Raw genomic sequence first — 16,192 nt, 5'->3', positions numbered from 1 at the left:
GCGAGAGCGAGAGAGTGAGAGAACGAGTGAGAGAGCGAGACAGAGAGAGAGAGAGTGAGAGAGCGAGACAGAGAGCGAGAGAGAGAGAGCAAGAGAGTGAGAGAACGAGTGAGAGAGCGAGACAGAGAGAGAGAGGGTGAGAGAGCGAGACAGAGAGAGAGAGAGAGAGAGAGAGAGAGAGAGAGAGAGAGAAAATGTAAGTGTGGTTTAAGAGTTTTGATATAAATAAAAATCAAAACCAATTATAATGGACCACTTCACAATCGAGCTGCCGTACACAATGGTTTCCAGGCAGTCATTATTTATATAACTTTAAGCCTGGTACCTATAGAGTGTCAGCCCGAGCAGTTTTAGGTTTCATTGAGCTAATATATATTCCACACATGCTCAAGGAAGTGGAGCGCAACTCATTTTACACCTACAAGCTGGAGAGAGAAACAAGTTATAGTGTTATTGACTAAGCTGTTTTTTTTTCTTCATTATGTGCAGACAACACAGCTGATAGAGGCAGAGGGGCTTTGTGAAAGCATCATGAATAACACTAGAGATGTATTAGAGATGGGTAAACTGACATCAAATACCTGAATCAATAGTGAAGAAACAATACTAGTGGAAAGAATACATACATACATACATACATACATACATACACACACACACACACACACACACACACACACACACACACACACACACACACACACACACACACACACACACACACACACACACACACACACACACACACACACACACACACACACACACACACACACACACACATACATACATACATACATATATGTTGAAGTGGAATAGTTTTTTTTTTTCTTCATTCGATACATTCGGAAAGTATTCAGACAAAAGCGAAAATAAGTTTTTATATATTTGTGCACATTTATTCAAAATAAAAAACTGAAATAACTTATTTACATAAGTATTCAGACCCTTTGCTATCTGACTCAACATTTAGCTCAGGTGCATCCTGTTGTCATGCCTTGACCTGAGATATCTCTGTTTTCTTTATATTTTGGTTAGGTCAGGGTGTGACTAGGGTGGATATGCTAGTTTTTGTACTGTCTAGGGTTTTTTGTTTGTCTAGAGTTTTTGTAGGTCTAGGTGATTTGTATGTCTATGGTGGCCTGATATGGTTCCCAATCAGAGGCAGCTGTTTATCGTTGTCTCTGATTGGGGATCATATTTAGGTAGTCATTTCCCTTTGGTGTTTGTGGGATCTTGTTCTATGTTTAGTTAACTGTCTGCACTATTCGAATAGCTTCACGTTTCGTTTGTGCTTGTTTGTTTTGTTTCAGTTTTATTAAAAACTTGTGGAACTCTACTCACGCTGAGCCTTGGTCTCATCTTTACAATGAACCTGTTTCCATTGATCATCCTTGAGATGTTTCTACAACTTGATTGGAGTCCACCTGTGGTAAACTCAATTGATTGGACATGATTTGGAAAGGCACACACCTGTCTATATAAGGTCCCACAGTTGACAGTGCATGTCAGAGCAAAAACCAAGCCATGAGGTTGAAGGAATTGTCTGTAGAGCTCCGAGACAGGATTGTGTCGAGGCATAGATCTGGGGAAGGGTAACCAAAAATATCTACAGCATTGAAGGTACCCAAGAACACAGTGGCCTCCATCATGCTTAAATGGAAGAAGTTTGGAGCCACCAAGACTCTTCCTAGAGCAGGTCGTCCGGCCAAACTGAGCAATCGGGGGAGACGGGCCTTGGTCAGGGAGGTCACCAAGACCTGATGGTTACTCTGACAGAGCTCCAGTTTCTCTGTGGAGATGGGAGAAAATTTTCCAGAAGGACAACCATCTCTGCAGCACTCCACCAATCAGGCCTTTATGGTAGAGTGGCCAGATGGAAGCCACTCCTCAGTAAAAGGAACATGACAGCCCACTTGGAGTTTAACAAAGGGCACCTAAAGGACTCTCAGACCATGAGAAACAAGATTCTCTGGTCTGTTGAAACCAAGATTGAACTCTTTGGCCTGAATACCAAGTGTCACATCTGGAGGAAACCTGGCACCATCCCTGCGGTGAAGCAAGGTGGTGGCAGAATCATGCTGTGCGGATGTTTTTCAGTGGCAGGGACTGGGAGACTAGTCAGGATCTAGGGAAAAATTAACAGAGCAAAGTACCGAGAGATCCTTGATGACACCTGATCCAGAGCACTCAGGATCTCAGACTCTGGTGATAGTTCACCTTCCACACGGCCAAGACAACGCACGAGTGGCTTCGGGACAAGTCTCTAAATGTCCTTGAGTGGCCCAGCCAGAGCCCTGACTTCAACCCGATCAAACATCTTTAGAGAGACCTGAAAATAGCTGTGCAGCTCCCCATCCTACCTGACAGAACCTGAGAGGATCTGCAGAGAAGAATGGGATAAACTGCTCCCAAGAAGAATCGAGTCTGTAATCGCTGCCAAAAGTAATTCAACAATGTACAGAGTAAAGGGTCTGAATACTTATGTAAATGTGATATTTCCATTTTTTCTTTTTAATAAATGTTGCTTTGTCATTATGGGGTATTGTGTGTAGATTGATGGGGACATTTTTATATTTAATCAATTTTAGAATAAGGCTGTAACGTACCAAACAACAGATATATGCAGTAAAAAATAATATTTCTGTCACATTTTAATTGGACTATGCAACATGACAAATGGTTGTTCCAACTTCCAATCTTCACCTATACATTCTCCCACCATGCATCACATTCACTGCTTTAACAGCCTGCACTTACAAGGAGAAACTTTTTCTGAGCTGGCTGGCATTTCAGGAGGAGGCTTTTATGAGAAATGAAATGCCATTATAGGACATCCTTGACAGGTTCCATGACAGCAGGGTTCCTCTCAATGTCTCATTATTTAAGTGAAATGTATTCAAATTCAGTGGGCAGCTAGCTAGCTGGATCAATGTAGGCCCTGAAGCTGCATTTAAAATGGCACCCTATTCCTTATATAGAGCACTACATAAAGGACAGGGCACCTATATAGTGCACTACTTTTGACGAGAACCCTACGAGAGCCTTACGAAAGCCCTAAGAGAGCCCTACGAGAGCCTTACGAGAGCCCTATGTGAAAGGGGAAAGGGAAAAGGGGGGAGGATTGCTAGTCAATTGTACAACTGAATATATTCAACTGAAATGTGTCTTCCACGTTTAACCCAACTCGTGTGGACCCTGGTCAAAAGAAGTGCACTTTACAGGGAATAGGAGGCCATTTGGCAGTGTCGCTGAAAGCTCTTGATGGCTAGATCTGACGGCCAGTACAACTAAGAGCCTAGCTACTCTGAGTTTGCTATGTCACATGTCTATAAGTAATGGCAGGCGACTAAATGAGCCTTTTCCTGGGCCCTGGGTTAGCTGTGACAGATGGGAGGACATGACAGCCTTAGAGGAGTGTGACTACAGAAAGACATTAATCAATATCCGGGCCGTGGCTCGGGATACCGAACGCAGAACAGTTGACGAGGGCATTATTCCAGTGGATTACAGAGAGACAGAGAGAGAGAAAAAAAAAGAGACAAAGAGAGAGAGAGTGAGAAAGAGAGACAAAGATAGAGAGACAAAGAGAGAGAGAGAAACAAAGAGAGAGAATGAATGAGACGGAGAGAGAGAGAGACTGAGAGGGAGAGAGAGAGAGAGAGACAAAGAGAGAGAGAGACTGAGAGGGAGAGAGAGAGAGAGAGAGAGAGAGAGAGAGAGAGAGAGAGAGAGAGAAAGAGAGAGGGATGGGCTACCTTCCAAATGGCACCCTATTCTCTATATAGTGCAATACTTTTGACCCATCAAAAGGCTCATAGGACTCTGGTCAGAAGTAGTGCACTATATAGGGAATAGGGTGCCATTTGGGATGCATGCCAAGGGAGAGGTATACCACATGGAGCTGGTAGGGAGTGTGACGGAAGGAATAAAATGGACCAGTCAATGATTTTAGCAGACGTTGTGATGTTCGCTCTTTGCTTGGTGTTTTAATCATCTTGAGAGTGAAAACAAGAGCGTGGGGGAGGTTAGGGATACCATGATACTGAGCACCGCTGTATCAGTCATTGGCTGAAGCAATCGACTGAGTACAGGAAGCACTCTGTTGAGAGGGCAAATCAACTGAAGATGTGGTCGGTCAATCATTCCAGCTAATATTAGACTAGTGGATTGGTGATAGTGAACAGGTTAGGGGCTCCCGAGTGTCGCAGCGGTCTAAAGGCACTGCATCCCAGTGCAAGAGGCGTCACTACAGTCCCTGGTTTGAATCCAGGCGGTATCACATCCGGCCATGATTGGGAGCCCTATAGGGCGGTGCACAATTGGCTCAGCGTCGTCCGGGTTTGGCTGTCATTGTAAATAAGAATTTGTTCTTAACTGACCTGTCTAGTTAAATAAAAGTTTTTTTTAAATTACAAAATTTCAAAATAATGGATTTTAATACTGGTGACGTCACATACTAACCAGACAGAGACCAGTGCCCTCCAGGCAACAGTATCAATCTGTTTTCTATTTCTAATCATTTCCATGTCAAACAGAAGCAATTCACTGTAGGCTATACCTACCAGACCTGGGTTCAAATACTATTTCAAATATCTCAATTACTTTCACATACAGTACCGGTCAAAAGTTTGGACACACCTACTCATTCAAGGGTTTATATACTGTATATACTGTATATATATATATTTTTTAACATAGATTGTAAAATAATAGTGAAGACATCAAATTACACATGTCGTAATGTAGTAACCAAAAAAGGGTTAAACAAATCAAAATATATTTTATATTTGAGATTCTTCAAAGTAGCCAACCACTCTTGGCATTCTCTCAACCAGCTTCACCTGGAATGCTTTTCCAACAGCCTTGAAGGAGTTCCCATATATGCTTAGAACTTGGCTGCTTTTCCTTCACTCTGCGGTCCAACTCATCCCAAACCATCTCAATTGGGTTGAGGTCAGGTGATTGTGGAGGCCAGGTCATCTGATGCAGCCCACCATCACTCTCCTTCTTGGTCAAATAGCCCTTACACAGCGTGGAGGTGTGTTGGGAGATTGTCCTGATGAAAAACAAATGCGCAAACCAGATGGGATGGCGTATTGCTGCAGAATGCTGTGGTAGCCATGCTGGTTAAGTGTGCCTTGAATTGTAAATAAATCACGGACATTGTCACCAGCAAAGCACCCCCACACCATCACACCTCCTCCTCCATGCTTCACGGTGGGAACCACACATGCGGAGAGCATCCGTTCACCTACTCTGCTTCGCACAAAGATCTCAAATTTGGACTCATCTGTCCAAAGGACAGATTCCACGGTCTAATGTCCTTTGCTCGTGTTTCTTGGCCCAAGCAAGTTGCTTCTTATTATTGGTGTCCTTTTGAAGTTTCTTTGCAGCAATTCGACCATGAAGGCCTGATTCACGCAGTCTCCTCTGAACAGTTGATGTTGAGACGTGTCTGTTACTTGAACTCTGCGAAGCATTTATTTGGGCTGCAATTTTTGAGGCTGGTAACTCTGCAGCAGAGGTAACTCTGGGTCTTCCTTTCCTATGACAGCCCTCATGAGAGCCAGTTTCATCATTGCGCTTGATGTTTTTTTGCGACTGCACTTGAAGAAAATGTCAAAGTTGAATGACCTTCATGTCTAAAAGTAATGATGCACTATCGTTTCTCTTTGCTTATTTGAGCTGTTCTTGGACTTAGTCTTTTAACAAATAGGGCTATCTTCTGTATACCACCCTTACCTTGTCACAACACAACTGATTGGCTCAAACGCATTAATAAGAAGGAAAGAAATTCCACAAATTAACTTTTAACAAGGCTCACCTGTTAAATGAAATGCATTCCAGGTGACTACCACATGAAGCTGTTGAGAGAATACCAAGGGAGTGCAAAGCTGTCATCAAGGCAAAGGGTGGCTACTTTGAAGAATCTCAAATATAAAATCTATTTATATAATTTTAACACTTTTTTGGTTACTACATGATTCCATATGTGTTGTTTAATCGTTTTGATGTCTTCACTATTATTCTACAATGTAGAAAATAGTTTTAAAAAATAAGAAAAACCCTTTCATGAGTAGAAGTGTCCAAACTTTTGACTGGTACTGTACATATTCAGATATCTTTTATTTTAATGTATTTGGAAATATGGTACACATGGAAAGTATATGAAAATACTCAAATATACTCCCATGCATTTAATCCAGGTATTTGAAAATACTATTTGAAATAAGTATTGGGAAATACACTCAAATACCATTCTGTATCCTATTTGGTTTTTATATATCTCTTGCTTAAACTGACATATGTATGGGGATTTTTTTACGATGCTAATTAGATTTCCGCACAGGCGCGGACATCGACCATAGGTTTCTTTTAACCTAATAGCCACCATCTAGCAGAGTACCTATCTACTAATGGGATCTACAATTACCATGTGATGTGATTTGGTGAAACAGGGCCTTCTAAACTGACCATGTGATGTGATTTGGTGAAACAGGGCATTCTAAACTGACCATGTGATGTGATTTGGTGAAACAGGGCATTCTAAACTGACCATGTGATGTGATTTGGTGAAACAGGGCATTCTAAACTGACCATGTGATGTGATTTGGTGAAACAGGGCATTCTAAACTGACCATGTGATGTGATTTGGTGAAACAGGGCATTCTAAACTGACCATGTGATGTGATTTGGTGAAACAGGGCATTCTAAACTGACCATGTGATGTGATTTGGTGAAACAGGGCATTCTAAACTGACCATGTGATGTGATTTGGTGAAACAGGGCATTCTAAACTGACCATGTGATGTGATTTGGTGAAACAGGGCATTCTAAACAGCTCAGCTTGAATCTGTAAATTACAAGTAAGGTGATAAGACTTTATTTAGGCTTAGTAAACACTAGAGCGGGTTTGGTTTTAACCAATATATATACATATAAAAGTGTGTTGGTTGCAATTGTGACAAGAAAATATGTTCACGTTCAAGTACAGAATTTAGAAATGTGTAAACAGTATATTAAATCCATAGGTAGGTATGGATAAAATCACATTTACCTTAGTCGGTGCCTATAGCAGGAGAGGAGAGGAGATCAGCTGAAATGAATGGCTGAAATCTGGTCCCAGTCATCCGCTCTGTTAAATACTACTTTAAGTACGGCACTGAATATAATATAATCTCTCTCGCTCTCTCTCTCTCTCACACACACACACACACACACACACACACACACACACACACACACACACACACACACACACACACACACACACACACACACAAATGAATAATGGATACATCCCTTTTACAATTGACCATATTCATAGAATCATTTCATTTAGCAAGTTGCACAAACAAATATGATTTATGTTTTAAAAACAGAAGAATTTAAATACAGTCGTTTTTAAATATATAGAGAGATTCATTTCAATTAGAAAAAAAGGAAATGAATGCATTCCATGATTGTTCCTTTTCAACCCCAGCAACAATCTCTCTAATTCATTCTAATTACAATACAGATGCCATGTTTCAGCCAAAAAACAGTCAGGTAACTAATATTCCCTGTCATGTATAGCAGGTAATCTCTTGTTAGGAGGAAAACAGATCAGGTAGCCATTGAGGGATTTTAGTCTGTAAATGAATGGAGTGACCTGTAGCACCAGCTATCTTTCATTTATAATCATCCCAACAGGATAATATCTCCACTCCTCTCTACATTATAATCATCCCAACAGGATAATATCTCCACTCCTCTCTACATTACAATCATCCCAACAGGATAATATCTCCACTCCTCTCTCCATTATAAATCATCCCAACAGGATATCTCCACTCCTCTCTCCATTATAATCATCCCAACAGGATAATATCTCCACTCCTCTCTACATCAGAATATAATAAACATGTGGAGGCTGCTGAGGGGAGGACGGCTCATAATAACGGCTGGAACAGAACAAATGGAATGGAATCAAACACATGGAAACCATGGAAACCATGGAAACCATGCGCTTGATGTATTCGATACCATTCCACTGATTCCGACGAGACCGTCCTCCCTAATTAAGGTGCCACCAGCCTCCTGTGATGTATCATAAAACGTTAACAGCAAAGCTTACCAACTGTAAAAAGCTTGTTTTTACCCAAAGTTTAAAAAAACAAATCTGTGCATCTTTCAGTTGTATTCACACTTTACCATCCAGAACAACAATTAGCAAAAAGACAGAAGAGACCACGTCGACATAAATTACAAAACAAAACAGTTTGAAATATTGCTGACATTGGACTAATGTTTTGAGCCAAGTTCTTAATTGCCAGCTGTTCTACAAAAATCGCTTTAAAGACAAATCTGAAGATACACTATCAGCAGACTGATACCCCTCACAACATTATGCATTAACAGTAAACACATGTATCCCCTTAAAGATTACACCTTAAACGTGCTTGGTTTCTTAAAAAAAAAAAATGTTTTAATGGCTATAAACATGAAGATTGCCTGCGTGGCGTTGAGAGAGAGAGTGACTTGCATACTTTATTCCGTGATGAATGAAAAGAAAGTACCTTTCTTGTGAGAAGCTTCTGTTTTGGGGCCTTGTGGGTCTAATAACAAAAAAGATCATGATTAAAACACATCATATTCTAACAGCAAGTACTCACATTGTTTTTCTCAATGCGGAAAACAACAATAAAAAACACATCTAGTATCACAACCTGCCAACATTTCAAAACTTATACGGGTAAGTGTGCGACAGGGAAAGGAAGGAAACATTGTGGTGGCCAAAATACTGTAGGCAATAGCAGGAAGGAGGGATGCACGAGTTTGTGTTGGAGAACGTCATAGCGGGTTGGGCAGGAGAGGAGGCGATGCAGAGATGAGAGGAGGGGTAGAGCAGGGGTGCAAGGCATAGTTCTTCACGGGAGGCAGAAGGTGAGGTTAGCAAAATGCACTAAGATGAAAAACATCAGACAAAGGAAAGATGCATAGACTACATGTCAAACTGGCTTCGCTTAGATCTGCTTGCATCATTTGGCTTTAAATGCTTACATTTTCTTATCAAGCAACTGGTAAGTGATTCAAACTCATTTTCTAATAAATGGGATATAAAAATCTTAGATTTTGTTAATCTAAAAAAATTATATTTTTACCTCTTCCACTCGCGGGGACCCCTGCAACTGAGCAGCAAAATTGGTGCAACACAAGAGAACAGGAACAGGAAGTATACTTAGTGGACGAAGTGATATAGAAAAGTGATATAAAACACAAAGGCTCACACACAGACGTGATCAATTCATTGTTTTACCTGGGCCTTTTCCAGTCGTTACAGAAATGACCTTTTTTTTTTTTATGAATTGCCATGACTGAAGCTGGCCATGCATCATTTCAAACCTGGTTGGCGCTTCACCAATCCAGCACAACAAACCACTTCATTACAATTAAAGATAGAAGAATTAGTCCCATTATTGCACTTATTTGGTAAGTGTGTAAAATAAATAAGGCATGCAAAAGATAACACCAAAATACCTGCTAATAACCTTAATATTTCCACCTGTTCAATCTCACCTTTTACATCCAAAGGCTGTTAATGATAAAGTACTGTACATAACACATACATTAACACAAACATACAGTACATTTCCATAACTTTCTGACCAAATTAAGAAGAGCTTAATTAGATCAACAGAAAGGTTGCTCCTTCCCAGACGACATTTGCTGCTCATGTTGAAACACTGCCGGTCCGTTCCTAATCACTATCGCCTGTCGACACAGGTGAATTCTTCTTCTTAGGCACATAGTAAATGTATTTTCTCAACAAAGATTGTGTGTTGATAAATGTGCTATTTCTTTGCTCCGGAGGCGCATTGAATATGTAAACCAGGCGACATGCAGCCCCGCCTACTTTTCTATATGTGACAAGTGCCATTGATGAGAGATGGCGACTACACAGAGCTGAAGTCTTTGTGGGGGATATTGTAATCTATCAACGTCAGGAGAAAAGGAAATGGTTCTTTAAGATAGATGGAAAGTATTCTGCATGACCATGAACTGTTGTAGACAGGTGATTGGAACTCTATAATCTGTCTGGATCTAGTGAGGATTATTATTCCTCTTGTTTTACACTCTGCATGCAAAGGCAATCCCTCTGTGTCAACCTAAGCCTGAGTTTATCCTCTATTTGAGATCTGAAAACCTGATCCCAAACATTAAACCAGAGCTTGGACTGTTTTCTTTGTTCAAAGCTTGTCAATCTCATACTGGCAAATAACTAGCAGTGTGTAAAAATCAATTCTCCATATGTTACAAAGAGGTGAAACAAATAAAAGGCTTTGTGCAAAATGTAAAAAACAGTGAATAATCAGCTATAAGAATGTACAATTGCGTTTTTAGAATGAATCCATCTGGGCCTGGTAGCGTCTCACTCACGCACCGTTTCACAAAAGGACAAATCTCGAAAGGCGACAGTTAAAACCGTCTAGCATGAAACATAAAAACAGTCGCTTGGGGGGGTGGTGGTGGGGGACTTTAATTATCTTGTCAGAGTAAACAATTATATGGCAACTTTAATGTCACACTCAAGTGTGGTCGCCGTTTTCCCACTTCCCAGTATCAGAAATGAAATGACCCAAATGACAGGAAGTGACAGTAGCCGTTATGACACCGTCTCCTCTCCTCCTCACAGTAGTATTAGAGAAGCTTCAGTGACCAGACGGAGAGAAGCAGCATCCGATTCAACAATCCAACCATTCTCGCATGCCATTCATTAAATTCATGTTTGATATCATGCTGAATAACAACATCAAGGGCAAACTCCCAATAATAGGGCTTTAATAAATACATGGCCTTGATATTATCTCATTCAAATCAATAGAATAAGGCTACTGTTTATTTCTTTTAAAAGGTATTTCTCCTATGTTTACATGTACAGTAGATGGATACTAGCAACAGATTTGTACTAAGTATTACAGTAACGGATGGTTGGATACTACAACCATCTTGATGTGAATGGTGTCCTGTCCTGTCCTATCCTGTCCTGTCCTGTCCTATCCTGTCCTATCCTGTCCTGTCTTATCCTGTCCTGTCCTATCCTGTCCTATCCTGTCTTATCCTGTCCTGTCCTGTCCTATACTGTCCTATCCTGTCCTATCCTATCCTGTCCCATCCTGTCCTATCCTGTCCTATCCTGTCTTATCCTGTCCTATCCTATCCTATCATGTCTTATCCTGTCCTGTCCTATCCTGTCCTGTCATATCCTGTCCTATCTTATCCTGTCCTATCATGTCCTATCCTGTCTTATCCTATCCTGTCTTATCCTGTCCTATCCTGTCCTATCCTATCCTGTCTTTTCCTGTCCTATCCTGTCCTATGACTGCTACATCATCCATTCAGTCTGCTGTGTCCTTGCAATTTTGCCTCTCCCTAGACTTTGAAACATGATCTGTTATAACTCAGGTAGATTCAGTCCTGAAATGCTATCAAACATCTACTCCCAGTTCAGTACGGTACGTCAGTCCAAATGTCTAGATCCAAGAGTCGAGCATCCGGGGTAGCTGAATGTGTCCTCATTCATCAAACATAGTAGAATAACAAAAATAATTAAATTGTTTTAAGAAGGCAGACTGAAGTTTCAATGTCTAAAAGTAATGTAGTTAGTGATTGGTGTGTGTGTGTGTGTGTGTGTTATATTAACTCTGTTTAGGGTTGTGTTATTTACTGAACCCCATTCCTTTAATATTCCTGAAGTAGTCAGCAGATCAGTTGGTTCCCTGTTGCCATGTGTATATGAACACAGCAGCATCTGAACACTGCCCCCTCCCCCCTCTCTCATTAGGGTATTCCATTAATCCTATTAGTTACCCATTAAACAAGTGCTGATAACACGGAATGAACGTCAAGCCCCACCAGCTAATAATATTTCATCTCCCCAGTCAGGTAGGTTGAAACAAAAAGAGAAGGAGAAGAAAAAGAGGTAGAACAGAGAAAGAGAGGGAAAGAGAGGGAGAGAGAGGGAGAGGGGAGGGAGAGGGAGAGGGAGAGGGAGAGGGAGAGGGGAGAGGGAGGGAGAGAGGGAGAGGGAGAGGGAGAGAGGGAGAGGGAGAGGGAAAGAGAGAGGGAGAGGGAGAGAGGGGGAAAGAGAGAGAGAAAGAGAGAGGGGGAAAGAGAGAGAGAAAGAGAGAGGGAAAGGGAGAGAGGGGAGAGCGAGAGATAGAGGGAGAGGGAGAGGGAGAGGGAGAGAGGGGGAGAGAGAGGGAGAGGGAGAGAGAGAGAGAGAAAGAGAGAGGGAGAGGGAGGGAGAGAGAGAGAGAGAGAAAGAGAGAGGGAGAGGGAGGGAGAGGGAGAGGGATACATAACAGGTGAAAGACACATCCCTGCGTAGGGAAAAATAAGACAGAAGCCAGAAACAGTAAATATATGGCAGCAAGGACTGTATATTTACAGATGTTCACTTGTCTCGCAAAACTAATTCAGAAGCAAAGTGACACAGCTAGTTCATTGTGAAAGCGTTTGGTTACACTGATCATCACTGTGATGTGACACGGCAGGCTTTAAAAAGGATGTGAGAGTAAGAGGAGAGAGGACTAAGTGACTGACTGGCTGTCTGACTGACTGTCTGGCTGTCTGACTGACTGTCTGACTGACTGACTGACTGGCTGTCTGACAGCCAGGCTGTCTGACTGACTGGCTGTCTGACTGTCTGGCTGACTGACTGATTGACTGGCTGTCTGTCTGACTGGCTGTCTGGCTGTCTGACCGACTGACAGTCTGACTGGCTGACTGACTGGCTGTCTGACTGACTGTCTGGCTGTCTGACTGACTGACTGGCTGTCTGACTGTCTGGCTGACTGACTGATTGACTGGCTGTCTGTCTGACTGGCTGTCTGACCGACTGACAGTCTGACTGGCTGACTGACTGGCTGTCTGACTGACTGTCTGGCTGTCTGGCTGACTGACTGACTGGCTGTCTGACCGACTGACAGTCTGACTGGCTGACTGACTGGCTGGCTGTCTGACTGACTGGCTGTCTGACTGTCTGACTGGCTGGCTGACTGTCTGACTGGCTGGCTGACTGACTGTCTGGCTGTATGACTGACTGACTGGCTGTCTGACTGAATGACAGTCTGACTGTCTGGCTGACTGGCTGTCTGACTGACTGGCTGTCTGTCTGACTGGCTGTCTGACCGACTGACAGTCTGACTGGCTGACTGACTGGCTGTCTGACTGACTGTCTGGCTGTCTGACTGTCTGGCTGACTGACTGACTGGCTGGCTGTCTGACTGGCTGTCTGACCGACTGACAGTCTGACTGGCTGACTGACTGGCTGTCTGACTGACTGACTGGCTGTCTGACTGTCTGGCTGGCTGACTGTCTGACTGGCTGGCTGACTGACTGGCTGTCTGACTGTCTGGCAGTATGACTGACAGACTGGCTGTCTGTCTGACTGGCTGTCTGACCGACTGACAGTCTGACTGGCTGACTGACTGGCTGTCTGACTGTCTGACTGTCTGACTTGCTGGCTGACTGTCTGACTGGCTGGCTGACTGACTGGCTGTCTGACTGTCTGGCTGTATGACTGACTGACTGGCTGTCTGACTGACTGACAGTCTGACTGTCTGACTGGCTGACTGTCTGACTTGCTGACTGACTGACTGGCTGGCTGTTTGTCTGTCTGACTGACTGGCTGACTGGCTGACTAGCTGGCTGACTGGCTGGCTGTATGACTGTCTGACAGGCATCAGAAGCAGCAGTAACAACCCAGGGTGGGGTGATGACTGACTGACTGTCTGACTTGCTGACTGACTGGCTGGCTGGCTGTCTGTCTGACTGACTGTCTGTCTGTCTGTCTGTCTGTCTGTCTGTCTGTCTGTCTGTCTGTCTGTCTGTCTGTCTGTCTGTCTGTCTGTCTGACAGGCATCAGAAGCAGCAGTAACAACCCAGGGTGGGGTGATGACTGACTGACTGACAGGGTGGGGTGGTGATGTGTATTTTGGTGGAATCTGCACAGCCTCATGGTTGTCGGCCAAGCTGCCCCTCACTGTGACTGATGAGGAGGGACAAGGTTGAAGAGGAGACTGAAGTCACAGCTGTACCCCCCACCACTGTTCATCACTGCAGTGCAGGCAGAGTGGAGCCCTAGATTACACCAGTCACCCTGCCTATAGCTCATCAGAGGTGTGAGGGGAAAGCTAGCAGGGTAAATAATCAGTCAAGACTACCTTAACCTTCATAGTCGTTGCTGGAGAATGAACGTTAAAGTGGAATGAATTAAATGTTAAAAAGAAACTTGTATACCATACAGGGGAGATCCCAAATGTGTCAGAAGGATATTTCCTTTTTCCATTCCAATAGAGAATCTGCTAAATCAATTAGAAGGCTTCCCCACAGTGAGTCCCAGTCATGATCAGTGTAATTTCCTCTCATGCCGGCACATTCGAAGCTTCAGGCAATTCTCTGCTATTCTCTCCCTGTTTTTCACTGTTGCTGTGCCACCACATTAGCAGGGATGGTGGTAGATTGAGGAGGTGTGCTCCTTTGTTAGCCCTACAGAGAATGCCTTAGCAGTTCTAATGTTCTAACATTCTAATGATCTAAAGAATGACTCAGCAGTTCAAACATTCTAATGTTCTAAAGAATGCCGTTTAACATTCTAATGTTCTAAAGAATGCCTCAGCAGTTCTACATTCTAATGTTCCAAAGAATGCCTTCTGACGTTCTAACATTCTAATGTTCTAAAGAATGCCTTCTTAGCAGTTCTAACATTCTAATGTTCTAAAGAATGCCATCTAATATTCTAATGTTCTAAACAATGCCTTCTAACATTCTAATGTTCTAAACAATGCCTTAGCAGTTCAAACATTCTAATGTTCTAAAGAATGCCTTTAAACGTTCTAACATTCGAATGTTCTAAAGAATGCCTTCTAACATTCTAATGTTCTAAAGAATGCCATCTAACATTCTAATGTTCTAAAGAATTCCTTCTAACATTCTAATGTTCTAAAGAATGCCTTCTAACATTCTAATGTTCTAAAGAATGCCTTCTAACATTCGAATGTTCTAAAGAATGCCTTAGCAGTTCAAACATTCTAATGTTCTAAAGAATGCCTTCTAACGTTCTAACATTCCAATGTTCTAAAGAATGCCTTAGTAGTTCTATAGTTCTAATGTTCTAAATAATGTTCTAAAGAATGCCTTCTAACATTCTAATGTTCAAAAGAATGCCTTAGCAGTTCTAACATTCTAATGTTCTAACGAATGCCATCTAACATTCTTATGTTCTAAAGAATGCCTTTAAACATTCTAATATTCTAATGTTCTAAAGAATGCCTTCTAAAGTTCTAACGTTCTAAAGAATGCCTGAGCAGTTCTAGTGTTCTAATATTCTAAAGGATGCCTTAGCAGTTCTAACGTTCTAAAGAATGTCTTCTAATGTTCCAACATTCTAATGTTCTAAAGAATGCCTTCTAATGTTCTAACATTCCAATGTTCTAAAGGATGCCTTAGCAGTTCTATAGTTTTAATGTTCTAAAGAATGCTTTCTAATGTTCTAAAATTGTAATGTTCTAAAGAATGCCTTCTAACGTTCTAACATTCGAATGTTCTAAAGAATGCCTTCTAACATTCTAATGTTCAAAAGAAGCCTTAGCAGTTCTAACATTCTAATGTTCTAAAGAATGCCATCTAACATTCTAATGTTCTAAACAATGCCTTTAAACGTTCTAACATTCGAATGTTCTAAAGAATGCCTTCTAAAATTCCAATGTTCTAAAGAATGCCTTAGCAGTTCAAACATTCTAATGTTCTAAAGAATGCCTTCTAACATTCTAATGTTCTAAAGAATGCCTTCTAATGTTCTAACGTTCTAATATTCTAAAGGATACCTTAGCAGTTCTAACATTCTAATGTTCTAAAGAATGCCTTAGCAGTTCTAACGTTCTATTGTTCTAAAGAATGTCTTCTATCATTCTAACATTCTAATGTTCTAAAGAATGCCTTCTAATGTTCTAACATTCTAATGTTCTAAAGAATACCTTAGCAGTTCTAACATTCTAATGTTCTAAAGAATGCCATCTAATATTCTAAAGAATGCCTTCTAACATTCTAATGTTCTAAACAATGCCTTAGCAGTTCAAACATTCTAATGTTCTAACGAATGCCTTTAAACGTTCTAACATTCGAATGTTCTAAAGAATGCCTTCTA

General features: G+C 41.7%; 1 protein-coding gene across 1 annotated transcript in view; it reads right to left on the bottom strand.

Annotated features, from left to right (window-relative positions):
- Positions 1–16,192, bottom strand: part of glra1 (glycine receptor, alpha 1) — a 121,747-nt gene that overhangs the window by 71,999 nt on the left and 33,556 nt on the right. Inside the window, exons 3-4 of the mRNA XM_065018339.1 lie at positions 9,147–9,173; positions 8,562–8,600 (exon numbers count right to left, since the gene is read on the bottom strand). Of these exons, the coding sequence (XP_064874411.1) occupies positions 8,562–8,600; positions 9,147–9,173 (66 nt within the window). The remainder of the gene's footprint in view (positions 1–8,561; positions 8,601–9,146; positions 9,174–16,192) is intronic.

Source organism: Oncorhynchus nerka, linkage group LG5, assembly GCF_034236695.1.
Source record: "Oncorhynchus nerka isolate Pitt River linkage group LG5, Oner_Uvic_2.0, whole genome shotgun sequence".
NCBI classification, from domain to species: Eukaryota; Metazoa; Chordata; class Actinopteri; order Salmoniformes; family Salmonidae; genus Oncorhynchus; species Oncorhynchus nerka.
This window is presented reverse-complemented; position numbering and strand designations above follow the sequence as displayed.